The sequence below is a fragment of the Pseudocercospora fijiensis genome (genome assembly GCF_000340215.1).
Source record: "Pseudocercospora fijiensis CIRAD86 unplaced genomic scaffold MYCFIscaffold_1, whole genome shotgun sequence".
In the NCBI taxonomy this organism is placed as follows: Eukaryota; Fungi; Ascomycota; class Dothideomycetes; order Mycosphaerellales; family Mycosphaerellaceae; genus Pseudocercospora; species Pseudocercospora fijiensis.
Genome location: NW_006921532.1, coordinates 1866782 through 1891273, shown reverse-complemented (window position 1 = coordinate 1891273; position 24492 = coordinate 1866782). Strand labels below are relative to the sequence as shown.

The window sequence follows — 24492 nt, the reverse complement described above, 5'->3', positions numbered from 1 at the left end:
TGACCGTGAGCTCGATGCTGATTCGCCGGTTTCAGGAAGGTTCGGACTCCGAAGTAGAGGTCGTTCTTATTAGCTGAGAGGGCAAAGTGGATCATGGCGGGGCCGATATTCTAAAACATCTCCCTTCGGCAACGTCAGGAGACGCAACAATCTTGCTTGCACCATATCGACTGCCTATCCAAAATGAGCACACCTATTCTCGACCGCCCGCCTTACACAATTCACAATCTCCCATACGGCGTCATCTCAACGGCGAAGGAAGCATCTCCGCGATGTGCAGTTGCCATTGGTAATCATGCGGTCGACCTGGTGCAATATGCCAGCACTGGGAAGCTAGATAGGATTCAATCGGGCCACGAGCGATTTCAAACCATTTTTGCACAAGTCAGTCTTGAGGCGCAGAGAACTTATCTGTTCGATATACTCGTTTCTGACTGTGCCAGCCCACCCTCAATCAATTCGCATCATTATCATGGGAAACAAGAAAGGCTTTAAGAAAGCAGCTTCAAGAAGATTTGCAAGCCGGTCGAGTCCCTGCGACATGCCTTGTCCCGCTCTCAGAGACCAAACAGCATCTGCCTATGCAAATGGGTGTGAATTCCAATGATGGGTCAAAAGCGGTATTGGATGTTTAAAGCTGACATTCTCCCTCCTGCTGCCAGGTGGCTTTAGCGACTTTTACACAAGCCTCGATCACTGCAAGAATTGCAGTGGCGAATTGACCTCCGCACACATCTTCAAGAATTGGTTCGTGGCATACAGATATCTTTAGTTTTTCATTTACTAGAACTGATCCTGATTCTTCGTCCTTCAATAGGTATTATGCACCCTCAGTATACAACTCGCGCGTGTCATCGGTCCTACCATCACCGCGCGACATTAGGCGGCCGAAGAACGTCGCATTCTCCGGTGGTCTTGACAGCGAGCCAAAATATGGTAAGAACCTTACCTGGCTCTTCGAACTATGTCCCGTAGCTGACGCTATCTCTTCTGCTTGCTAGGCCCATGTCAAAAGCTGGACTTCGAGCTTGAAATGGGCTTCTTCGTGAGCAAGCCGGTCGAGTTCGGCGAAACTTTACCCATCGATCAGGTTAAAGAGCACATATTCGGCTTCGTAATGCTGAATGATTGGAGTGCTCGAGACCATCAGCTCTTCGAAATGCGCCCTCTCGGTCCTTTTCATTCGAAGGGTTTCGGCACAAGCATCAGCAACTGGATTGTTCCCATGGAAGCATTGGAGCCATTCAGCTGTACGCCACATCTGACACAAGACCCAAAACCGTTTCCGCATTTGACGTGGCCCTCGAATGATGATGGTGCTCTGGATATCAAGCTCGAGATCAAGCTTGTCAGAGATGGCAAGGAGACTGTGCTTGGCACTAGCAACCTGAAATATCTATACTGGACGCCATATCAGCAATTGGTGCATCACGCCGCAAGCGGCTGCGGCATGCAAACAGGCGACTTGATAGGTACAGGCACCATTTCAGGCAGCGGGCGGAATGACAAGGGCGAGATGGCAGAACTAGGATGTCTTTACGAAGCCGAGCGAACGAAGACTCAAGTGATGCCACAGGTCAGCAGTACGTATCAGCCAGGATATTTGGAAGATGGCGACGAGATCATCCTTGAAGGCTGGTGTGAAGATGGCAACGGTAATGTTGTGCTTGGCTTTGGCGAGTGTCGAGGAAGAATCCTGCCTCCGAAATAAGTGGAGTTGTCAGTGCGAAGGAACTGCAAATCGTATATGCGGCATTAGTCTTGCACAGAACAGCTGATGTGTCACGGTCGAACGTCAGATCGTCGCAATGCGCACGAAAACTACCTGCATGCGACGCTGAGTAGTGCTCGCACGGAAGGAGCAAGACGCATACTGCTTTCAGCTGGCGTGTAACCCAGTACCAATCGGCTCGCCACTTGCCAGTCCGAAGTGGTATGCCTCACAACGCTTTTCCATCACATCACTCCTATACAATTGTCATGACTCCATGCACGATGTGATTGTCTGGGCCATGGAAAATGGCAGAGAAGGGCAGAAATGGAGGCTATCGTTACTTGCTGCCGCGGCTTTGCTGACTATGATTGCATACTTCTTTTTCTCTTCAGGGACTCATTTCGACGAAGCTTGGAGTCAAGACGAACTGGACGCTGGAGTTAGGCCTTCTATGAAATTCGATTTTGGACATGGACCTGTTGCGCACCCGACTCATACACCGAGACCGAACGATGCCACGATAAATTTACATCCGGAAGAGCATATCTTACGCGAAGCAAGAACGATTGAGCTTGAATGGAATATCACGAGGGCTATCATTCGTCCGGATGGCGTGGCGAAGGAAGTGTATCTTGTCAATGGCGCCTTCCCAGGCCCGACGATTGAGAGTCGTCAAGGTGACGAGTTGAAAATCGTTGTTCGCAATGTGCTTAGCAACTCGTCTGACGGCCTGGCAATCCATTGGCATGGTCTGCATGTTAGCACAGATATGTATGGCGTTGCTGGAATCTCGCAGTGTAGCATCATGCCCGCACGCAACTTCACGTATCGATTCAACGTGTCAAATCCTGGTACATATTGGTGGTATGGAGATCAACGCAGCGAAGGATTATTCGGAGCACTCATTGTTCACAAGCCATCAAGCTCCGACAGCGAAGGTGGTGCTGATCACGCATTTGAGCAGCTCTTGATGGTCGGCGACTGGTATCATCATCGGCGTGCGAAAGACTTCCTGAAGTTCGGGGCGGAACCGTCGCCAGACTCTATGCTCATGAATGGCCAAGGATTCTTCGCATGCTCCATGGCGTTGCCAAATCGACCAGTGGATTGTGAGGACTCGAAAGTACCATATTTATCGATCGAAGGACGAAGCAGATTACGTATTGTCAACACAGGCACGTTGACTGGCATTTCAATTTCGATGAGCGGTTACACCATGACACTCCTCGAAATTGAGGGAGGCCAGGAGGTTTATCATGTATCATCAAGTGGCATCGGTATCCTATACCCAGGCGAGCGAGTAGATGTCCTCGTGGAAAGGACTGAAGAGCACACCTCTGCTTGGATAACGATCACTCTTGACCAGGAACACCTCGACTTTCCAAATCTGGCTTTGACTACATCACAGCAGTTTCCGATTGCAATGCCACTGGACTTTGAAGGACTATCTGCTTCAGAAACAAAGACCGGGGTGAAAGTTGACGCTACCCGGGTAAGCTGGATCGATCTTGCGACCGCAAATGCCAGCAACGGACCTCCAGAACCTTTACCAAAGGCAGCAGAGCAGACAATTGTCCTGTACACGAATACCAGCTACCCTAAAGAATACGACTACCGGCCTCGAGGTACCTTTAACCAGACATCCTGGACTCCAGCATCGACAGGACCACCATTACTAGCTCTTCCGACCTCTGCGCGGCCTACAGAACCTCCACCTCTCATCGTATCTGTACAGCAAGGTCAATGGATAGACCTCATCATCCATAACGAGGATCGAGTCGGTCACTCTTTTCATCTCCATGGACACAGCTTCTATGTTCTGGGGAAGAATTCTCTGAGCTTGGAGAGACCGCTCCGGAAGGACACGGTCTACGTGCCTGGTAAGGAATATGTTGTGCTCAGGTTCAAGGCCGAGAATATTGGTCTTTGGCTACTACATTGTGGTGTTGTGCTACATCAAGCTATGGGACTGAATATGTTGGTCGAGGTCCAGCCTGCAGATCAGCGAGATTGGGGTCCTTTGAGAGATAGTGCTGGAGCACAATGTCAAGAATGATCGTCACGACAGCACGTTTGGAGAAATCTAAATCTATAGCCTCACAATCATCAACCAAGGCACATCCTCAATACCCATCACCATCCCTCCATACCCTCCCAACTTGCTTCGCCCTCTGCCTAGGATCCTTCCCTCTCTCAAAAGCCTCCTCCCAAAGCCCCCTCATACTCCTCTCCAATCTCGCAATCTGCCTCCTCAAAACCTCATCCTTCCCAGGCTCCGGCACGGAAACCTTGGCAGTCTCCAAAAACCTCCATCCCGAAGCATCACCACCACCACCGCTCTCTTGTTTACTCTTCTCCAAAACCTCCTTCTTCTCCTCCCACACCCTCAAATCCTCTTCCAATTCATGCTTGATCATTTTCATCTCCAAATACCCCTCCAAATCCTCAAAACACAACCCATACCCATCACAATGACAAACCGTCTCGTTCGGACAATGGATAGGAGATTTGGTGAAAATGAATTGCCAAACATATTCAAACACCCTCCCAGACAAGTAATCCGGGAGATCAGTCCTGATAATCCAATCTCGCATGAAAATATATCTCATCTTGTTGGTTGCTAGAATTCGATCTTTGGAGACGGCGAATTGCGCACAGCAGGGTTGTGCGAGGACTGTAGGAACGGGATCGATGGGGAAGAGTTCGCTCCAAGAATGTGCGAGGATGATTTCTTCGGGTTTGTCCGGATTTTCTTTACTATTCCCTGGATGCAACCAGTCTGGACAACCCGGGTCGGTGTGGCAGCGGAGATTCATGTAGCCGTCTCTTGTGACTTTTTCTGGAGAGAGGAAACGGACCATTTTCGCTGCGTCGCCGTCGAGGAGTTGCATATTGTGCCAAGCGAAACGGTGGGCATGCATGAAGATACTGACGTCCGGGAGGTTGTCGTAGAAGTCGATGATGTAGGAGAGATAGACCATGACTTCGTGGCCTTTGTTCTTCAGAGGGTGAAGTTTTGCTTTGCGGTCGTTGACTGTGTAGACTGCTGGTCGTAACAAGCCATTTTCAAGCATATCTCCCAGCTCCTTCTCGATCCAACTCGTATCCTCGCTCTTCAACTTTGGGATGACCAATGCTTTGGTATAATTGCTTCCAGGAGGCTTCGTCTTGCCTACGGGGTACGGGCTCGAGTAATTGACGTCCGGTGTATTGAACTCTTTCGCCTCTTCATCGTGTTTCGCGCTTCCGATTATGATACGTTCTTCCGTCGACCCGATGCCAATCAATTGTAGTCCTTGATTCCAGCTCAAGTCGTAAATGATCGAGACGAGAAAGAAGGAGCTCAAGCAGGCAACGGTCAAGAATGGCAGGAATCGACGGAAGAACATGCGTTTACGAAACAGCGCCGTAATGGCAGTAAGCGGATGGAGTGCTGCGGTACTGTACTTAGCGGGTTGCTTGTTCTTGTGCCAAGTCAGACTTACTGAGAGGCCATTGGGAAAGCCTCGCTCCACTCAGCACATGATTTCATGCTCCCTACTCGTAATTCGTAGGATGATGAAGGAGACGCGCGTAACTAGAGTGTAGGGCTGAAGCTCGCTTGAGCTTGAGCTTGAGCTTGAGCTTGATCCCCGGCCCGCCAAGCTTCTCAGAATAATTGTTAGGCATTCTGAATAGAAAGTGTTGCTATGGGACAGATGTGCTTTCAAGTAGAGACGTGACAACCGTGTCTCTGATTCAATGAATGCAGGCGTTGCCAAAAAATTGATATTCTCCTAACTACTGCTACATCGACGTAGGAGATAAAAAGCGAAACTTGCTCAACTTGGCATGACATGAGCCATGGTGGAGAAGGCTGATTGCTCTGCTGTGCCGACCTACCTCTAGTACTTCTCTCCGGACCAATTTTGTCCTCAGAAAGTAGCAAAGCCACGCACATTCTCAGGCGAGCTACGGCTGCGCAGCCTTCTTCCACAACACGAATGTAAGTATGTGTTCAACAGCGCACTACAAGAAGCAGCGCAGTGAGGTCGTGAAGCGACAATGCCGATGTCTCCCAAGCTGTCTACGAGGTCACATCTGCTGAAAGGGGTCAGCATAAGATCTGTAAGCAAGGGCTAAGGGGGAGGCGGGCTGGAATGTAAGCTTGACCAGTTGCCGCTGTGATCATGATGAGGGTCCTGTCGGCCACAGCCGCGAGATAGTCTTTGTTCGAACGTGTTGCGGTCAAGACCGTGAGGGCGACAGTGCGGACAAGGCGTACATGTGCGAGACGCGTCGAACGGATGAGCATGCTGCTGGATCGGGAACTATCGGAACGGACTGCTCATGATGATGATGACGATGATGCTGTTTAGTTGACGTCGAGGCGAGACTGTGCGAAAATAGTGCTAATGGTGATGGTCACGTAGTGATGTTGCTTCAAATGGAGGACGATGGTCATAAAGTCGGACTGCTCGGATGAGTCGCAGAAGATGCGACGCCTCCCGAACAGTAATTGCCTTGTACCTTGGAGAGGATTAAGTCGACGACGGCGAGCCGAGATGATAGTGCAGTAGGAAAGCTGGTGTCTGATCCTGTATACTGATTGCCGAAATTTGCTGGCAGAGAGTGGCTTCGAGAGAGATTATCGAATGAACCAGATTGGTTCACTGATTGCTTGCCGGAAAGCGTCGACATGCCCTTTTTTTGATGCCCGCCGCTAATAACACATTCAGAAGTCGCACCAGGGGGAAAGGAAGTTGTAGTAGTGTTACATGGATGTGCCGACGACTCCAGCAGGAACTCCTCGGATGCAGTCTGACTAGTAGTGACTTTCATGCTGTAAAGACCGCAAATTTTGCTCCGTGACGCCTGTTCGTTAGTTCCCAATCGCAAGCACTATACCTGCGCCTGCTCGTGGTTTAGTCGTAGCGACGGCGATCGTCTCCGTAGCTGCGAGATGGCGGAGGCTCACGGGTAGAGCTTGAGTCTCCGTAAGCACCGGCACCGGCACCGTCAGCAGGTGGACCACGTGGTGGGCGATCGTAGCCACCGGCACCGCCATAGCCGCCACCGCCGCGGCGGTCTCCATAGCGGTCATCACGGTAGCGGTCTCGAGAAGCATAGTCATCACGACGTCCATAGCCACGGTCGTCGTAGCGGTCACGATATCCGCCGCCACCGCGGTAGTCGTCACGCCGGCCATATCCACGGTCCTGTCAAAGGTTAGCCAGGCGTTAAATAAGAGGGACAGATCAGAATGGCACATACATCATAGTAGCGATCGCCGCCGCGGAAGCCACCTCCACCGCGTGGTGGTCGACGGTCATCTGTTCGAAGAAGTTAGCAAATCCAGGGCGGGGTAACTGTGGCCAGCAATGGTCCAGGAGAATGTGTGACTAACCTCGCTTTGGTGGTCCGAAGTATTTTCCGGGAGTTGGAGTGCGTGGACGAGCACGACGAGCCTTCTCGATGCTCAAGGTGCGGCCTTCGTAGATCTCGCCCTGAAGAGCTTCTTTTGCGGCGTCCGCTTCTTCTGCAGTGACCATCTTCACGAAGCCAAAGCCGCGGCTCTCGCGGGTGTGTGGATCGCGCATGATGTTGCATTTCTCGACTTGTCCGTACTTCTCGAAGAGACGAGAGACTTCTTCCTCGCTCAACTTCGGATGAATGCCTGTCACGAAGAGGTTGGAGCCAGGATTAACGGATTCATCGTCTCCGCCGCCGCCGCCGTTTCTGCTCGCCTGATGACCGCTGTGTCAAATGTAAGCGTTGTGTGTGGTGAAAAGGAGAGCTCGTGCTTACCGGTCGTCGCGGCCGTTTGCTGGCTCGTCGCGAACGCGGACATCGCCATCACGGTCACGCTCTGGAGAGCGAGAGCGGTCGCGTGGTGGATAATCTCGATCATCTGTGCGTTCGTTGATTGTTAGTGAAGTGAGCTTTGTGCTAAGTTCGCGTGCTCTCGTTTTTGTGCTCGATGCGACGGATGCCGCAAACGCTGTGAGGCCGCTGTTGCCTTGCAAGTTTGAGAGTCCCGAACACGCAAGCAGACATACCTTCGTAGGTGCGCTGGTCAGCGTCGTAGGTGTCCAGGTCGGCCATGTTGTCGGTGGTGCGAGCTGTAAGGCTTAGTCGCGAAGAAGTCGATCGGCAAGCAAGAGCCGGATGTTGGGTAGGGCAGACTAGATGAGATGCGCGGCGTAAAAGCGCTTTCGCTCGAGCAGCAAATCAAGCTGCACACGGCGATATGTGTTTGCGGTGTCGTTCGATGGGAAAAGGATTGTTGCTGCGAGCTCAAAGAAGAGCGTTGCCGATGAAAGGCGAGGTGGTGTTGCGTGGTGCGTGTCAAAGAGAAGAGTGAGGCTGGCACGTTTTCAGAAGTCGCAACCCTTGCTTGTAATGCACGGACCAGCTCCTGCCATTCGGGCAGCAATTGAACGTTGCCTTATTCTGCCTGTGCCAAGCTCACGAGGAACGCGGACACCAAGGAAAGTGTAATGGCACTGGATAATTGTGCAGACTGCATCATTGAGATCCTGTTAATCGTCTACCTCAGTGAACTGCCTCTGAGACGAGAAGCTACAGCCAAAGCCGAGCATCTTCAGCACCACAGTATCAACGGATATTGGTTGAATCAGCTTTTGTCCGCACATAATGATTGATGGACGTGAACGGCCTGTTCTTGAATGAACACACTGATCTATAGATCTCATTCGAGTCAATACGTGCTGGTCCGTATTTATACATCGCGCTTCGTTAGCTGCCTAGCCAGGCGAAGCACACAATGCCGTTCAAAATGCGGTCAGCGATTACAGCCAGTCCAAAGGCTCATCACGCCACATGCATATGTCAGAATACAGGGACTGAGATTGTCACCACCAGTCGAAATCTTCGCCCTCCTATGAGTCTTCCTCCGCTTCGTCCTCATCGACCTCGAACTCGTCAGGCACGGGCGCTTCTTCACCATCATCGTCCTCGTCGACGGCTGTCAAAACACCGGCAGCCGCAGCCGCACCGCCAAAGGCAGGAACACCGAGGTCCTCCATGGCCGTGTCATTTGAAGATGTCGCAGGAGCGCCTGGGGCTGGGGCAGCAGATGCGGTCTTCTTACGAGCCTTCAGCTCAAGCAATGTCTTCGCTTCGGAAGGTTGGGTGTCGTTGAGGAGAATGACACCTCCGGTTGGCTGTAGCAATTGTCAGCGAATCAATTTCATGTCTCGTATTTCGGAAAGCTTCCATACCTTCTTCACGGGTTGGTATCGACCATCCGGTGCAAAGCTGATGTACTTGATCTGTGCAGGTAGCACACGACTCATGTTGCCCAGATTGAAGCCGACCTTCTCCTTCTCCACCTTCTTCTTCAGACTCTCCTTCTCGCCATCCTTTTCATCACCAACTTTGCTGGTATCGATGGCGTTTTCATCTGTCTCCATCTTGTCGCCATCAGCATCGGGCTTTGGCGTCGACGGCGCAGCGTCAACATCCATGCTCTCGCGCCGATTCTGTCGATCCTTCGCGGCTTTTCTTCGCTTCGCTTGTGCAGTAGTAGACAGGACAGCAGTCTTGACCTTCTCAGGTGCCTCCTCTGTCTTGACTTCCACCTCAGGTGGATAGTCAAACATGCTTGGTCGAGTGTTGCTGTAGAATTCGAAACTTGGAATCTCGAGGTCTGAGTCGACACCAATGATGGAGGTTGGTGTAAAGGAGAGTGCAAGGAAGTGAGTAAGCGGGAACCAGTACCAGTATTGCAGGAAGACTGCCATGCCGACGATCGCAGGCATGTTGAGATTACCGGTTTGTGTTTGAAGCCCAATAGTGCAGTTGCGGCCACCAGCATCAATGATGCCGAGTGCGAGAGCGCATCCAAACTTGGCCATGGCATCTTCATGTCGGTCGCCAATGGACTTTTGGAGCTGTTTTCGAAGAGCGCTGACCTTCGGATTCATGGCTTCATTCTGCTGGACCATGATCATCGCCATGGAAATGAAAGCACCTTGTCGCACAAAGTCGACCGAGTCCTTCATCATGGGCTCAAGAAGGTCGATAGCTTCTTCGAGACCAGTACCAGCACAAGCAATACCAAGTGCCATGGTTGCACCGTATCGTACGTGCGGGTTGTAGCTCTCGGCAAGAAGCTCGACCATTCTCGGCACGCTGCCTGGCTTTCTGAAGAGAACAAATCCCAAGCTCATTACCGCTGCTCTTCTCACGTCATCACTGACATCAGAGACAGCAATGTGCAACAGTCTTCGCACAGCCTTATTGCTGCCACTGCCGGCATAAGCGAGAGCAACGGTCATGATACCACCGTACCTGAGCGCTGGGTCGGCATCCTCTAGCAGGCCGGCAATAAGCTCGTCGGCTCCTTCTTGTCGACCATACATGATCAGTGCCATACCCATGGCCAGTCCGCGAACGATCTTTTCGTGTTGGGTGTCGTGTGCGTACTGGATCATGTCATCAAGAGCTCGCGTGTTGCCTGTGCCAAGCATGGTGAGGCCCATTGCAAGGCCAACAGCTTCACCGTTGATAGCCGAGTCGGCGTACAGAACATTCTTGAGATCCTCGTAGATTTCCTCAGATCCAGTTGCCATGCCAGCAACACCGAGCCCAAGAGCTCCACCGTGCTGAACCACTTCTTCCTGTGTGGCTTTGAACTGCTTGCGAAGGTACTCAAGTACGTGCGTACCGTGGTTGGTGTATATCAGACCTAAGGCGTAGAGTGAGCCACCTTGGCTGTAGGTGCTACCGGCGCTGGCATTAGCGTTCTCCTTGGGAAGATATGGCTCAAGCAACTTCTGTCCGTTGTTCAGATTCCCGCGATGAATTACTCCCAACGCGGCCGTTGCGGTGAATTTGCTCCAATTCACGGCTTTCCCAAGCCACTCCAGGTTGTCTCGGAAGAAGCTGTCGATTGTGGTACCGGCATTCATGAATGCATTGGCAAATGTTACGGATGTGTGGAAGATGCTGTTGCGGGCCTCAAGCGAGTCTCTGACCTTGTTCAAAATGGCGCGATCAGTATGCGCAGCACGGAATAGGAACTCCAAATTTAATTCGATGCTCGTAGTACCGCGCAAGATCTTCCGTATCGATGCATAAGCCTTGCTCTGGGCCTCAGTCTCCGGCTTGGGCTTCGTCCTAGATGTAACGACAGTCGAGGTTTGGGGTGCGCCAGCCGAGTCGTTGAGCTCAGAGAGGAGCTGATCAGATTCGGCAGCATTTTCGTCTTGGTTCGGATGTGGAGTAGCAGGACGCACAGCGCTTCCGTTCATGTGTGGTGCATCTGTGCCTTCTGGTTCGGCCTCTGGCAGCTCGTCCATGACCTTTTGCAAGAATTCTTGCGTGCCGTTTTCGTATAGATCAAAGGACAGCTGATACGCAATGGCCAGAGATTTGCCATCGCCCTTCTGCACCAAAGTCTTCAGCATATCTGATGCCATTGACTGTTGGTTGAGGTAGACAACACAGCGAGCAATGGCAAAGTAGTCTGGACTGGGGATGTCGTTCAGTAGCTCGAGAATGAGCTTCAAGATGTTATTCCGAAGGCCTCGCTCTTGCACGACATTCATGCAAATGTCCAGGACATATTCCATGAGATCCTCAGTCTGACCACCTGTTGTTGCAGCCTTCTTGCCTTTCCCAATCTCGTCCTTGCTCGATCTCAGAATCGCTTCCTTGAGCACTTCCATGTTTCGAGCCTCTACCGCAATACCGACGACCTGTCTGTAAGCACCAACCTCGTAACAGCTTTCGAAGATTCTGCGAATGACAGTTTGCAGGTTCTTCTTGACTGGGTTGGGCAACGTCAGCGGGTGAGGGTGCGCTCCCGGAACACCTGCATTGCCTCCGCCAGGTGCGGATGAGTCGAACGTCTTCTCATCCTCGCGCGATAAGAGAGACTTTGATGGAATAGCGGATTGCGAGAAGGGAGTCGTCGGTGAGGCGGTCGGTACATTGTTTTCGTAGTCGGCAGAACCATGACGGGCAGCCGAGGACGCGGGTGTCGGTGGATTGTGCAAGGCGCAGAGAGAGATGTAGGTATCGATGCACTTGGCCACGATGGTCTCCTCGTACTCGCCTGCATCATCGAGGTTGAACAGCTTGCCCGCTCCGAGTGCGAAGACCATCGATTCATCGTATGCTTGCAGCTGGTAGTACACCTTTGACAATACCAAAGCAGCGAGTTCGCGATGAGAGAAGCTCTCATCTTCATACAGCTCTTCTCTGTGGGCCATCAATGTTAGCTTGCCTACTTCGATAGATGTACTGCAGTCACGCGAGGAAATGGCGTCTGCGGTTATATTGTTAGGATATGGACAACACTCACATTTGGCCGATGGAGGCGGAAACCTCTGTCCACACACTGTCGATGTCCTCGTTCAGTCGCTCCAAGGCAAACGCCTTCAACGTCGGGTCCTCATCTGCAGCCAGGAAGCCGACCAGGCCAGCGGCAGATGTCAGTCCAACCATGGTGATTGATGCGCGGTGGCGGTGTTCAGACGCGGATGCTGTGGCGATGTCGCCGATGGCAGGAGGAGTGTGGTGTTGTTGGTCGAGGAGATGTCGGTGTTTAGCAGCTCACAGCAACGGACTTGATGGGCAGAGCCGCGCGGGAGACCGTGACGCAGCGATGCGATGCGGCGACGAATGTGCGCGCCGGCGGGTGTAAGATTGATCAGGAAGGACAGTTGGAGGGTGTGTGGTAATACAGCACGCGAAGCGAAGCCGATGGAGTGTGGGCGATAAGAAAGAAGGGGAGGAGTGGTAGAGTGGTGGACTCGTGATTGATGTTTGAGTTGCTCTCTCGCCCAGCAGCATCATCGCCTGCAGCCTGCAGCGCGGCCACTCCCGCCATCTCTGTCACTGCGGCGCGAAACTCAGGCGCAAGACGTGACGATTGCATTTTCCGATCCGACATGTTATTCTCCCACACTGTACTACTAATTTACTCTCCACGCTGCAAATCTCTGCATTGACAGCTCTGCGCCTCGCCTTTCTTCTACGACCTCCCTCGCTTGCTTCTGGTTGCGCATCCACGAGCAGCCTCCTGCCGCGCCGATCCCTTATCGACCAGGGAGCTTTGGCCGGGTGACGACGACGGCGACGACGACGACCGCCTGAACGACGACATTGCGCGCGAATAGTTGTTGAATATCGCGAGACTCACATGGCCGCTGCAGATGCGCAAGTTCCCAACTGCGCGTGCCGGTCCTGAGTTGGAAACAGCTTGCCGGGTGGTCCGCCGTATAGCAGAACGAGGTTGAGGTGTGAGAGCGGAGTGTGCCGGAAAGGACGGACAGTAATGGATCTCAAGGGCATGCTGAATGATGGTGCGGCGCCTGAGAAGAAGTCCTCGCAGGGCTCACCGTTGCCGACTCCTGCGGGCAGGAGTAGCGGACCTCAGACAGCTCCACCGCCATCTGCTCCCAATGGAGCACCCCCTTCAGCAGGAGCATATGCCCCAACTCCCACCGCGTCGCAACAGTCAACGCCCTTGTATCCTCCACCTCCAGCATCTGCAGGACCGCCAGGCAATCCTCAGAGCAGAGGCTTGACACCACTTCAGACGCCTGGCCACGCTCCACCAACCGGGCAGTATCCCTTTCCACATCAAACTGCTCAGAGCCCTGCCGCTGCTCCTGGCCAGCAGCCATATCGCTCCTATGAGCCTTACTCGGCATCGACTCCTGGCCCGAGGCCTTCAAGCCATGGCTATCCTCTAACCAATCCATCGCCATCTCACTATAACCAGAGTCTGCACCATCCACACACTGCATCGCATTCGCCTACCCCATCGTCCCACCACAGTCAGACACCACACTCTATGCGACAGAGTCCTCTTTCGCATATGCCTCAACAGCCGCCGCAACCCTTCCCGCACCAATATCAACATTCACAACCGAGCACGCCTCTGGGACCGCCCCCGCACATCCCAAGGCATGGCACCAACCAATTTGATACCGGGAGCCCGTTTCACACGAGGACATTTTCTGGTGCGTCTAACGGCGCTATGGCGTCTCCAGCACAACACCAGGCTAGCATAGGTAGCCTCATTCAATCGCCATCAGCACACCATCGGCCATCGCCGCAAAGGCGTAGCGGAAGTGATTACCAAAGTCAGCCGGAGCGCGAGCGTAGTTTGTCCGTAAGCCCAAAGACAATGGTTCCGCCACGGCCACCATCCCTTGGTTCGCGTCACAGCAGTCAGAACGATGCGTATAGCGCTAGATGCTCAATGCAACCCTCTTCGAACATGGCGCCTCACCCGGAAACACCAAGTCACGTGCAGCCGGCTACGCCGAGCTACGCCCAACCTCATCAGAGCTCACATCCGCCGAGCAATGTTGCACAAGCGCGCCCGCAAGCCTATAGACAAATGTCGGGTAATCCCGCTGTCGACTCTTTGTCTGCTGCCCACAATCAAATCCCGCTCCAGCACTCACCTCAAAAGATGGGAATGAACCACTTGCTTGCGCCAACTGACCACGGAGCTCCATTCCAGAACGGAGCACATGCGACTGCAGCTCATCACAGTATGTCTTCGCAGCCGCAAAGTGATCGCTTCCAGCAAACTTCACATGCCTCGGCAATACCGCCACACGCGCAACCTTCGCGCGAGACGCAAGTAAAGCCTGCACCTGTTGTTAAGTCGGATCACGCCACGCCTGCACCACATCAACCAGATATTCACGCACGGTACCCTTCAAATTCACAGCATTCAGGCAACGGCATTACGTATGCCACCATGGACCAGAAACCAAGCCTCAAGCGATCAGCAGAGTCAGATCTCTCGAACGGACCTCCCGTCAAGAGAGAGCGACGGAGCAGATATACTGAGCGACCTGTCTGGGCCAATCTCGATCCTCGCAACCCTCGCGCACAGCAACCAGGAGTTGTGCCAAACGGCACGGCTGGGAAGGCTGCGAAACCTCGTCCGCAAGGTGCCACCAATGGAGCGGCTCTGCAACAGCAGCAAGTTCCTGCCCATGCCGCGGCTGTTCAAATGAATGGCAATCGGCAGGCCGCGGGTAATCTACCCCTGGATACCCAGCTCATCGCAACTCGGAATCTGCTAGGACCATGGGAGAAATGCATGTTTGGGCAGACGAATATGCCTTCTACTGTCAAGGCAGTCGCTGACTGGCTACACGCACAATTTGAGATGCTCCAAGATGTCGGATATGATCCGCGCGAGAGTGCAATCGAGATCGAGGGCAAGATTGGCACCTTATGCAAAGACAATGGGGAGAGATTCCATCTGCCTGTTCGAAATATGGTTGTGCTCGACCCTGCTTCGCCGCAATATAAGAGTCTCCGGTTCGAAAGCCAGATGGTCGACGTAAGGCTATTGCTCCCTTATTGACGAGGAAATATGCTGACCCAATACAGAAAGAACACAAGAACATGAATGAATTCCTCAACACCAAAGTGCAGGACTCGCACAGGGATCCGGGTCGGGAGAAGATCATTTACAAGCATCTTCACGAAATCGACTCGTTTCGAACCCTGACAGACGCAGGCATTCGAGTGCTGCCGGAGAGCATATTGAGAAGGAATAGCCGGCGTCAGCGCGACTTGAAACTGCGCACAACGACTGACATGAAAACAAACCAAGTCACTGCGCGGATAGTCAAAGTCAAGGTCGATGACCTTCACGTTTACAGTCCTCAAGATCCATACGACATGCGAATCTCGATCAATATCGAATGCAACCTCGCACGACCAGACATCGATCCTCAAGCGATCACGAAGATGCCCACTCCGGACGAGCCTGTTCAGCCGGATCGGAAGAAGGATCGACTTTCGTACAAGCATCTTCAGAAGTATTCGGTCGATCTAACACGAGTCGATCAAGCTGGCATGGTCCCGAAATACGAGCTGGAGATTGAAGTGGATGCCAACTCTTTGAGGCAGGAGTGGAACAAGTTGATGAATGGACTGCCCAGCGGTTATACGGACATCGTGGACGGCTTCATGGAGAACGCGCAGTGGTTGATGAAACAGCCAAGGCATTGATGGCGATGAAGAAGAAGAAAAGTACTGTAATTGTCCAGCTTTTAGCGGTCAAAGTCGGATCGTGTTCTTTAGTGAAGTAGCGGATACCCCGAGAATTTTGATAGTTCTGCGCATGATGAACTCGTGACTTCATTCCGCTTGCATCCAGATGAGATTTAAAAGCAGCACAAGTTTTTGCAGCAGCCGGAAACAACGTTGTTCGTTGAAATGCATATCAACAACATACATACAAAGAAAGCCATCCACCTGGCAATAAGTATTCCAAGCACGAAGAAGCTTCATCAGGTCATAAGATATACCCAAAGCTAGACAGTGACACCCAACACACATACTCCGCCTCCCCTTTGCTCCATCGATATGATATACTCCCGGCCTGCTCCCAATCACCATAATCAAAACAAAATCCCACGCCATCCCAAAACAACGCTAAATATCCAAAAAGAAAAAAGAAACATTCCAGAATTGAACCAACTTGGAAATCAAAATCATAAACTCCCCATCAAAATCTCTTCTATACCCCCATAAACCACAGGCGAAGTAGGCCTCGGTTCGACGATTTCCGAAATGACATCTGCTCCGACCAGATTCCTTTCATCTCCTTGTTCTAATTGCATGACGCTTTTCTTTCTTCGGATCGCTTGTCGATTGTTGTTGTTGTTGTTGTTGTGGAGGGAGAAATTTGATGTGTTGCCGAAAGAGAAGCGGGAGGAGGGTGAGGATGACAGTGGGGATGTTGAGGTTGTGGAGGATGGTTGGGGGGAGGAGGAGAATGAGGTTCGGAGTTTGCGGAGGGAGGAGCGTGGGTGGAGTGGGTGGAAGGCCATTGTTTTGCAGTTGGTATTTTTTTGGTGTTCTGTCTTTCGACGAAGAGCTTGTTGTTGTAGTTGTTGTTCTAGGTTCGACTCCGCTTTCCAGTCTTTCGACGTTGAAATATCACAGGAGGATAGTATGACGATGGTGGTATTGAAGAAGGGTCGTGGTTGGAACACAAGGGTGTCGATCGGAGGTAAAATGTCCGTGGATGATAATGCTGCAAAGCTGTAGGATTGGTGATGTCGAGGAATAGCGCGGAGTCCGAGCGGCGTATCCTCTTCGAGAACTTCGACCGGTCGTGTTCACAGGGAGCGTATATGGATATGTAGGAAGAAGAGCGAAACGGGGTGTATGTGACAGTTCTTGTACTGAGGGATTCAAGTGTAACACAGTCGCGAACGCGAGAAAGGAGGACTCAGGCAAGGGCACAGGGGGAGGGATGCCATGTTATGAGTGGGAACACGAGGTGTAGGAGGATGTGGTAAGGCAGTGACGATCCCTCCTTGCCTTCCTTGCCGGGTGCAGCTCACAATCAATGACGTTGTTTCACCGCTGGCTTGGCGCTGTGCTAGCGGCTAGCGCGGGACCCTGGACTGGTTTGGGGAAGGAGTAAGGGCCCCAGCTCAAACAGAATCAGGAAGCAGCAACTCGAAGGGCTGCAGGAGGAAGGAGGAAGCTCATTGCTCAATAATAGTGAAGGTTGATGACGCCCGCGAGGTCAGGTCAGTCGTGCCACGATGGACAGCAGGACAGCAGCTGCATTTGGTATCTACACGCAATCAAACACAATCCCAACTCCAGCGCTATGCACCGTAGAACGCCGGTTGCTCGCGAGTAACTTCTCTCGTCCACATCAACTCGTTACAACTACAACTCAATGCTGCCGCGCTTGCTTTTCATCATCTTCCGCCAGTCGGCCTTATGACGGAGGCCTGCGATTGTCACTTGTTCTTCTTTGCGTGATACTGCGTCTCATGGACTGCCCCCATGCGCTGTTTCCAAACATGTCCGTCATCTCATGCTGGCTGATGGCACTATTCGCCCGACTCCGTGCTGCGTGAGCATCGTGCTCACTCAACCCAGGACTTCCTGGAGGTGAGATTCTGTTGGCACCCTCCATTGCAGCCGCAAAGTGCCAATCAGGCTGGATGCTGCTCGTTGACGCCGTTGGCCGATGCTGAGGTGACAAATGGAAGGCCTCGCGGGTAGGGGATGCCGATGGCGACAGCTGGATTGAGCTGCTTCGCCCACGCACATCGCTACTGTCAGCTCCGCTTGACCGGCCTGCGCTGTAACGTGAGCTGTCATCAGCTGCGCGAGCCCGCCCAACAGCGAGTGAGTCGGAGGTGCCATCTGCATCGAACTCGACGGGTGTAATGCTGAGCGCGGGCACGTCAAATGTTCTCGCTTGTGAAGCGTCGTGCTCACCCGCATCTTCAACCAGAATCTCGGGTACTTCAAACGTGGGTATGGCTGTCATGCGCGCATCTTTCCTTGAATCGATGCGTCTGCGGAATCTGCGCGACCAGTACAGTGTGTCGAAGAATCCCACCACAATGTTGCGATTGACCGCTTCGTCCACACGCTGCAGTCTAGCGCGACGTCGTAAGAACTCTTCCAGTCGTAAGCTCTTGCTGTCGTTGATGACTTTATAGTGCGCAAGGATCATCAGGAGCGCGTTGAACGCGATACCACGATCTGGATCCGCAGAGACGAGCACTTCTTCGTAGAACGTGTTCATACGTCTTCGTCGATTGCGAATCTCCTCCACTGGCAATTCCGCGAGCCTCGAATTCAGCTTCGCGAGATCGATTTCAATCTTATTGCATTCTCCATCGAGCGGCAGCTGACTGGCTCTCGTAGGCCCGACTTTGCAGTCTTCCATCAAAGACTTGACCGTGAAGTCTCCATCGTAAATTCTCATCTCGAAGATACCTGAGAGCTCTCCGAGAAATCTCGGGAACTGCTCTCGTGTGATGAACCCGGATCCGTTTGGGTCGAATTCTGCCCAGGCCTGCTTGAAGCGTCGAATCTCTTCCCGGCTGATGATTGATAGCCCACTGCTCCGTTGGTAGACATACGAGAAGCTCTCGTATATCAGAGAGATGAACAAGTTGACAAAAATGTACATGCTGATGATGTTCCAGCTGACGAAGAGTGCGTAGGCCCACTGCTTGCTTCCGCAGTCTGACTCGTAGTATTCATCTGACACTGTGCAGTAGGGTGGTTCAATGTGGGCAAAGTCCATCATGATCTGGTTCCAGCCCTCACCGACACTCATGCGGAACAGAAGGATAAGGGCTTTTGGTACCGTCCTGAAGTTGAGGTTGTTGGTTTCGTCGTTACCGAATCTCGTCAAACCAAAAGTCTGGGTAAAGGCGATGGCGTACACCAAGAAAAGTACGAACCAGGTTGCCAGCAGGTTGGCGATTGCACTAAAACTTGCTGCGGCCGTCTTGAAGAGTTGGTCGAGCTGATTGTTGCGCGGGATGAGTAACAGAGCCACCGCAACCAGGAACAACTTATGTATCTGGGCGTAGACCGTATTTTGCCAGTTGCCAAAGACCAGCACAGATGTGACGACGGAGATGGAGACAACTACCATCCCGTACACATCCCATGCACTCTTCCGGAACCGTGTCCAAGAGAGCCCGATCAATCGAATGAAGATGTTGGCGATGTAGAACAGCGTGAAGATGAAGAAGATGAACAGGCGCGTTACGGTCCACGCAAATGGCTCGGGATACCACTCCGCACAGAGCAGGATGAGGTGCGCAATGAGTAGGCCAGTGATTGTTCGCTGCCACTTGCCCTTTTTGGTCACAGCTTGTCGATAGCACCACTCTTGCCAGCTCTGGCGCTTTTTTTGACGGTTCGGACGTTTCGAGGGTGCGACTTGTCGCAAAAGCTTTCTCAATTCAAGCCAAGACCTTTGCTCGGCCGTCAGGAATGCCACGCCAGTCTGTTCCGTATAATTGCGCATAAAGACGGAGACAAACAGCGTCAGCACGAAGACTGCACCGAGCAGGTTGAAAAGCACAAAGTAGACCGCATTGCCTTGTTGTGAGAACCAGGCAGGCTGTGTAAAGACCCCGGTGATTGATTGGCCGCTCCACATCAGATCGACCCAGCCCTCCTGCGAGACGACCTGGAAGAGGATAAACAATGCATCGCCGAATGAGTCGAAATCGTATGCGAAATTCACGTTCGCCACTCTTCGCGGTGCCAACATGTCTGCTCCGATTGGGGAGAACACTGATTCACCAACGCAGTCCGTGAGATTGTGGACGTCATACTGCTGCCAGTCATTGCACCGAGCCATCTTACCTGCGAATAAATTCTGGCCATAGATGGCAAACGGAATCAACAGAGAAAGCGACACGAATGCCGCACTCAGCACCTTCCATCCTCCCAGCACGATGACCGAGTGGAACGTATCTCTCGCGCTGTCGCTGACATTCAGGAGACGCAAGGCTCTCAGCGCTTTGAAAGCGCCAACAGCACGAGAGCCAGAACCAGGGTCGTACAGCGAGGTGAATACATTGACCCACAGTGTGACAAGCACGATTCCGTCAATAAAGCCCCACGAGCTGCGAAAGTATGCGTTCGGCGTTACGAAGAAGCCATCTGCGATGACTTTTATGATCGCCTCGACCGTAAACAGAGTAGCGAATCCAATGTCCGTAAAGGTGAACCAATTGTGCCTGTCGCTGACGTTCGGAAACTTCTTGAAGTACTCCAGCTGAAACAGTGGTGTCGTCACGCAAGCGAGCAGAACCATGCCAACAATTGCAGCATAGATGAAGGCCGAGAAGGCGTACCAAACAGTCGGATGGGGCTGTACGCCTTGGATGCGCTGCCCTCTACCGGGACCAACAATGCGCATGCAGAATTTCCGGATGGGATTCTCTGGCGTGAACAGATAAAGCGTAGTATTGTAGTTGGGATATCTTCGCAGATATTCTCGTTGGGAGACTTTCCGCTGCTCTGCTGCTTCGACCACTTCTTGAGCCAGGCTCCGAGGATCTAGCTCTTCACGCGGCTTTGTCAGTTGCAGCTTGGCGTAGAATGGATTGGGCTCACGATTCCAGACGTGCTTATTGATCCATTCTTGCAGGCGCGCGGCTAGTCCAGCAGGCTGACTGACGAGTGCAAGCGTGCTGGCCGAGGCCAAACCCGCAGTGGGTGCGCGTTTGAGGTTGTCGCCGTCTTGCAATTGGTCATCGAGGAAGTCCTTCACCACAGCGTCTTTCAACAGCATTTCCGTGGTCGCTGATCCGAAGTCCAAGGGATCTTGTCGCTTCACTGAGCCAAACTTGAAGATTGTAGCAAGCGATAGCGTGCCTCCTGTATCACTGCCAAGCTCCTTGCGTTGAAGAAATGATCGAACTTGCTGCATGCGCTTCTGGTCTTCTGAAACGTCAAAATTCTCTTGAATGACAGCAATAAACATATTCAGAACGACGAAGTTCGCCAAGCAGAACCAGAGGATGAAGAATATCGCAGCAATCCAGGATGTCCCGTATTGCTGGTCGAACCGCGCAACGTTATATAGAACGTTTGTCCAGTTCTCGGTGGACAGCACCTGGTACATTCCAAGGAAGCTGTTGAATATTGTTGCGAAGGGGACTTGAATATAGTTGCCCTCATCGTCCAGAATCGGAAGCTGACCTCGAAACAGCTGAGCGGCGAAGATGCTAGCCAGGAAAGTGAGCAGGAACACGAAAACGATCAAGTTCAGCACACCAGACACGTGGCGTAGAACAAGCAAGATCAGATCCCTCGTCAGCTGGACTGCCAGGACCACTCGGTAGATCCTTAGAACCTGGAAGACTGTGAGCCAGGCATATGGGTCTCCAGAATTGCGGATAGGAGGAAGCTGAATGATCGCAGTCATTACGGCTAGGAACAGGTCGAACCAGTTTCGTCTGTGATGACGGAAATCTCTCCAGTCTGAGACGAAGCGAAAGATGATCTCAAATACCAGAGCAAGAGTGACAATGAGCTCCGTATATTTGATCAGATTGGTTGTGAATGGACCCATCGTATCCGTTCGCATGGCTTGGACAATGAGATCGAATATAATCACCACAATCCAGAACCAGTATGATTTCTGATATGCCCTTTTTATTCCAGATATGCGTATTCGACTCTTTCTGCCCCCAGGCGATAGCTCTGGATTTTCAGCTTCTTCATGGTCTTCCGCCGGGTCTGCAGAGTCCATGAAAGCACTACTCCTGCTTTCCTCGCGAATGATCTGGAATGAAGAGGTGATCACCGCAATCAGCAGCGAAATGAGCCAGAAGGTAAGGAATATGGTACCGAAGGCAAAGAAGAGTGCTGCAGCCAGGTAGTCGGAATCCATCAGGTAGTACATTATATCGGTGAATGTATTCGAAGTCATGATAACGAACACCAGCTCCGCGGATTGAAGAATGTTGTCAAAGCTGATCGTGCTGTTGTATGGATTCTCGCCTTCGACGCAGTATGACCCTTGAGGACAGAGGTAGCCTTTATGCTCGTCTGTGCCATTTGATCCATCTGACCTCAGCCATGGCATCTTGTTGCCATCGAAATCGATCCAGCCACCACAGAATTGAAAGTTTCCAGCTGGAGGAGGTTGATTCTGGGTGTTGTTTTCGGTGGGAGGGGTCGCGAGAGCGCCATCAAGGACACATGTCCTCCTCAAACTGGATTTGAAGCTCTGAACGCCGACAACGGAGAATAAAAGCCAAAAGAACCCTATTAGAAAGGCGATGTTGAGCAGTGTAGGTGCGGCTCGCTTTAAACTTCGCAAAATAACAGAAGTGCCGCTAGTAATACCAAGGAGCCTCAAGATTCGCAGGCAGCTCATCATTCGAAAGACGTAGATCTGGTAGCGGTGTTCGATACCAGAAAATCCTAGCACGAAGCTGATCCAAAAAGATACGACGGCCACGAAGTCTAATCGATTGAACGAGTGCCGTAAAAATGCGCGATATGCGAGCCGCTTCTTTTGAGCTTGTCGAGATCCTCCAGGCACTTCGTCAAAAGTCTGCACTGTGAACGACCGCAGCAAAGAATCGGGAGCTGGCGCATTCGCATCCGCTATATCTGCCCGCAGACCGCGCTTCGAGGGTTTGCGGTGTAGGGCGAAAAGTGCATCCGACTTCTTTTTTAGAGCTTTTCGCAAGCCAATGCTTCGATCGATCGTACTGTATTCTGAAGGATTGAGTATGAATCCCGACACAATCACCTTGACCACGATCTCAATGGTGTATACCACAAAGATTCCGAGGAGAAGCCAATCAGTCCAATTGTTGCCCCAGCCATGAGGTCGACTGTCGGTGTACACGTTTGGTGCATTGTCGATAGCTAAAATGACTGTCTGAACAACGATCAAAACCAGAATCAGAGGCTCCACGAAAGGATGGACCAGGAAGTCCAAAAGAGCCTGTCGTGTTCTGCTCTGGGGCGAAAAGATCCCAAGAGACTTTCCTCTCAGTGGATTCCGATCTATGACAGGCAGCGCAGGTGGCTCATCTTCAACAATAGAAGAGGGACCTTTCTCGCTAGCTGGAGACTTTGGTGCATGTGCGCCATCGAACGCAGCACTAGCCCTGCCTTCGCTTCCTGCTTCACTTATGCGTGGCTCTGAAGGTAGCTGAATGATCGAGTGTTTTCGAGGTAATGGTCGTTCTCTGTCCAGGATATCTGCTTCATTACTGACGTTCACGACTCGCTGTGACATCTTGCGCAGCATAGTCCCTGTTCTTTGCAACGGCGACTCCATTGGTGATAGTGATTGGAGTGAGCTTTTCCGATTGGACGTTGATTTGCTCATATCGGAGGTGGATAGTCTCGATCCAGCTTCTGTCTGTGCCAGATCATCGCCAAGTCTTGAATTGGCTCTGGATCGATTGCTACTCCCGCCAGCTGATGTGAGACGTACGCTGAGCCCACTGAGGCTCAGCCCAGAGCCTGCCCTATTTCGCTCTTGTCGCTGGCCATCTGAACTGCTCGGACGTGCTGCCGCCGCAGGCTGCAGTCGCGAAGAATCTGTAAGTGGGAGGGTATCATCATCGTCGTGTCCACCGGGGGAGATGAAGGCTGGCCCATCATCCAACTCCACTGAGACCATGCGCTCCATGCTGCTATCTCTGGATCTTATCTGCAGCGGCGGGAGACTATCCAGCGTCGCCCTCTTGCCCTTGTGCGCGCGCGGAAAGCGCGCTACATCCTCTTCGCCCGACTCTGAGGAACTCTCTTCTTGAGGGCCCGAGCCAAATGATAGCCCCGCGAATCCAATGGCTGACTGGAATGCGCCTCGATCCGCGATAGGCGACATAGGTTGTTCATCGTCTTCGTCGGGAATACGTTCGTGCTCGCCAGACGGCGTGGTGACGAAGGCAATGGGGGAGAATGGCTGTCGAGAGGGAGGACTGGGCGAGCCATGGCGCATCGGTGTATAGGCGACATTTCGTCGGTCGGAATCTGCATCACTGCGACCTGCGGACCTGTTGAACAGATCCCTGCCTCTGTCACTGAGTGTTCTTCGATGCGATTCCTCCCTCGCAAGGCTACCAGCCCGCCCAGGAGTGCCATGGGGGTTCAGGCTCTGGAGTGGTATGGCATTGCTGGCGGACTGGTTGCGCCGGTGGCCTGAATCGTCCGATGACATGGACTTATCGCCCCTCGCGTGCGTGTCTCCTCCTCACTCCGCGCATTGGGTCTGCTGCAGATGCGATTGTGCTAGGAATCTGGCCTCCAACAACCAAACAGTGTATTGCGCCTAAACTTTGCTAACCTCTAAGCTTCCACTCGCCAACTAATCGCAGTAACGTTACGCAATGCGCACTGTCTCGGTCGAGCTGAGGGCTGAATGGGCGTGGCGGCGATGGTTACTCAGCAAGCGATTGCGGTCGCCGGTGTGCGTGGGTGGTCGACGGTGATGTCGATGTCGCCGAGTGGGATGCGTATCACGG

At 52.5% G+C, this 24492-nt stretch overlaps 8 protein-coding genes across 8 annotated transcripts; 3 read left to right on the top strand and 5 right to left on the bottom strand.

The window, feature by feature from the left end:
- Window positions 1-183: 183 nt before the first annotated feature.
- Window positions 184-1711, top strand: MYCFIDRAFT_26225 (uncharacterized protein; the record flags this gene model as incomplete). Its single annotated transcript, XM_007921549.1, has 5 exons — window positions 184-384; window positions 444-591; window positions 663-747; window positions 818-936; window positions 1002-1711. The coding sequence occupies 5 exons, from the start codon at window positions 184-186 to the stop codon at window positions 1709-1711; spliced, it is 1263 nt and encodes a 420-aa protein (XP_007919740.1).
- Window positions 1712-2165: 454 nt separating this feature from the next.
- MYCFIDRAFT_184514 (uncharacterized protein) lies at window positions 2166-3770 on the top strand (the record flags this gene model as incomplete). Its single annotated transcript, XM_007922722.1, has 1 exon — window positions 2166-3770. One exon carries the CDS (start codon window positions 2166-2168, stop codon window positions 3768-3770), a length of 1605 nt encoding a protein of 534 aa, XP_007920913.1.
- A 67-nt stretch (window positions 3771-3837) lies between these two features.
- On the bottom strand, window positions 3838-5103 carry MYCFIDRAFT_26067 (uncharacterized protein; the record flags this gene model as incomplete). Its single annotated transcript, XM_007921535.1, has 2 exons — window positions 3838-4011; window positions 4078-5103. The coding sequence occupies 2 exons, from the start codon at window positions 5101-5103 to the stop codon at window positions 3838-3840; spliced, it is 1200 nt and encodes a 399-aa protein (XP_007919726.1).
- A 1242-nt stretch (window positions 5104-6345) lies between these two features.
- Window positions 6346-8021, bottom strand: MYCFIDRAFT_85706 (uncharacterized protein). The gene is made up of 5 exons (XM_007922421.1): window positions 7753-8021; window positions 7502-7604; window positions 7101-7450; window positions 6968-7026; window positions 6346-6912 (listed from the first exon to the last, which is right to left on the bottom strand). The coding sequence occupies exons 1-5, from the start codon at window positions 7796-7798 to the stop codon at window positions 6619-6621; spliced, it is 852 nt and encodes a 283-aa protein (XP_007920612.1). The 5' UTR covers window positions 7799-8021; the 3' UTR covers window positions 6346-6618.
- Window positions 8022-8389: 368 nt separating this feature from the next.
- MYCFIDRAFT_212910 (uncharacterized protein) lies at window positions 8390-12398 on the bottom strand. Its single transcript, XM_007922721.1, has 3 exons — window positions 12027-12398; window positions 8938-11923; window positions 8390-8880 (listed from the first exon to the last, which is right to left on the bottom strand). The coding sequence occupies exons 1-3, from the start codon at window positions 12167-12169 to the stop codon at window positions 8596-8598; spliced, it is 3414 nt and encodes a 1137-aa protein (XP_007920912.1). The 5' UTR covers window positions 12170-12398; the 3' UTR covers window positions 8390-8595.
- A 2046-nt stretch (window positions 12399-14444) lies between these two features.
- Window positions 14445-15715, top strand: MYCFIDRAFT_191917 (uncharacterized protein; the record flags this gene model as incomplete). Its single annotated transcript, XM_007922720.1, has 2 exons — window positions 14445-15038; window positions 15089-15715. The coding sequence occupies 2 exons, from the start codon at window positions 14445-14447 to the stop codon at window positions 15713-15715; spliced, it is 1221 nt and encodes a 406-aa protein (XP_007920911.1).
- Window positions 15716-15891: 176 nt separating this feature from the next.
- MYCFIDRAFT_209521 (uncharacterized protein) lies at window positions 15892-17007 on the bottom strand. The gene has a single exon (XM_007922719.1). It carries the CDS (start codon window positions 16537-16539, stop codon window positions 16201-16203), a length of 339 nt encoding a protein of 112 aa, XP_007920910.1. The 5' UTR covers window positions 16540-17007; the 3' UTR covers window positions 15892-16200.
- Window positions 17008-17247: 240 nt separating this feature from the next.
- Window positions 17248-23969, bottom strand: MYCFIDRAFT_212909 (Ion transport protein; the record flags this gene model as incomplete). Its single annotated transcript, XM_007922718.1, has 1 exon — window positions 17248-23969. The coding sequence occupies one exon, from the start codon at window positions 23967-23969 to the stop codon at window positions 17448-17450; it is 6522 nt and encodes a 2173-aa protein (XP_007920909.1). The 3' UTR covers window positions 17248-17447.
- Window positions 23970-24492: the final 523 nt, after the last annotated feature.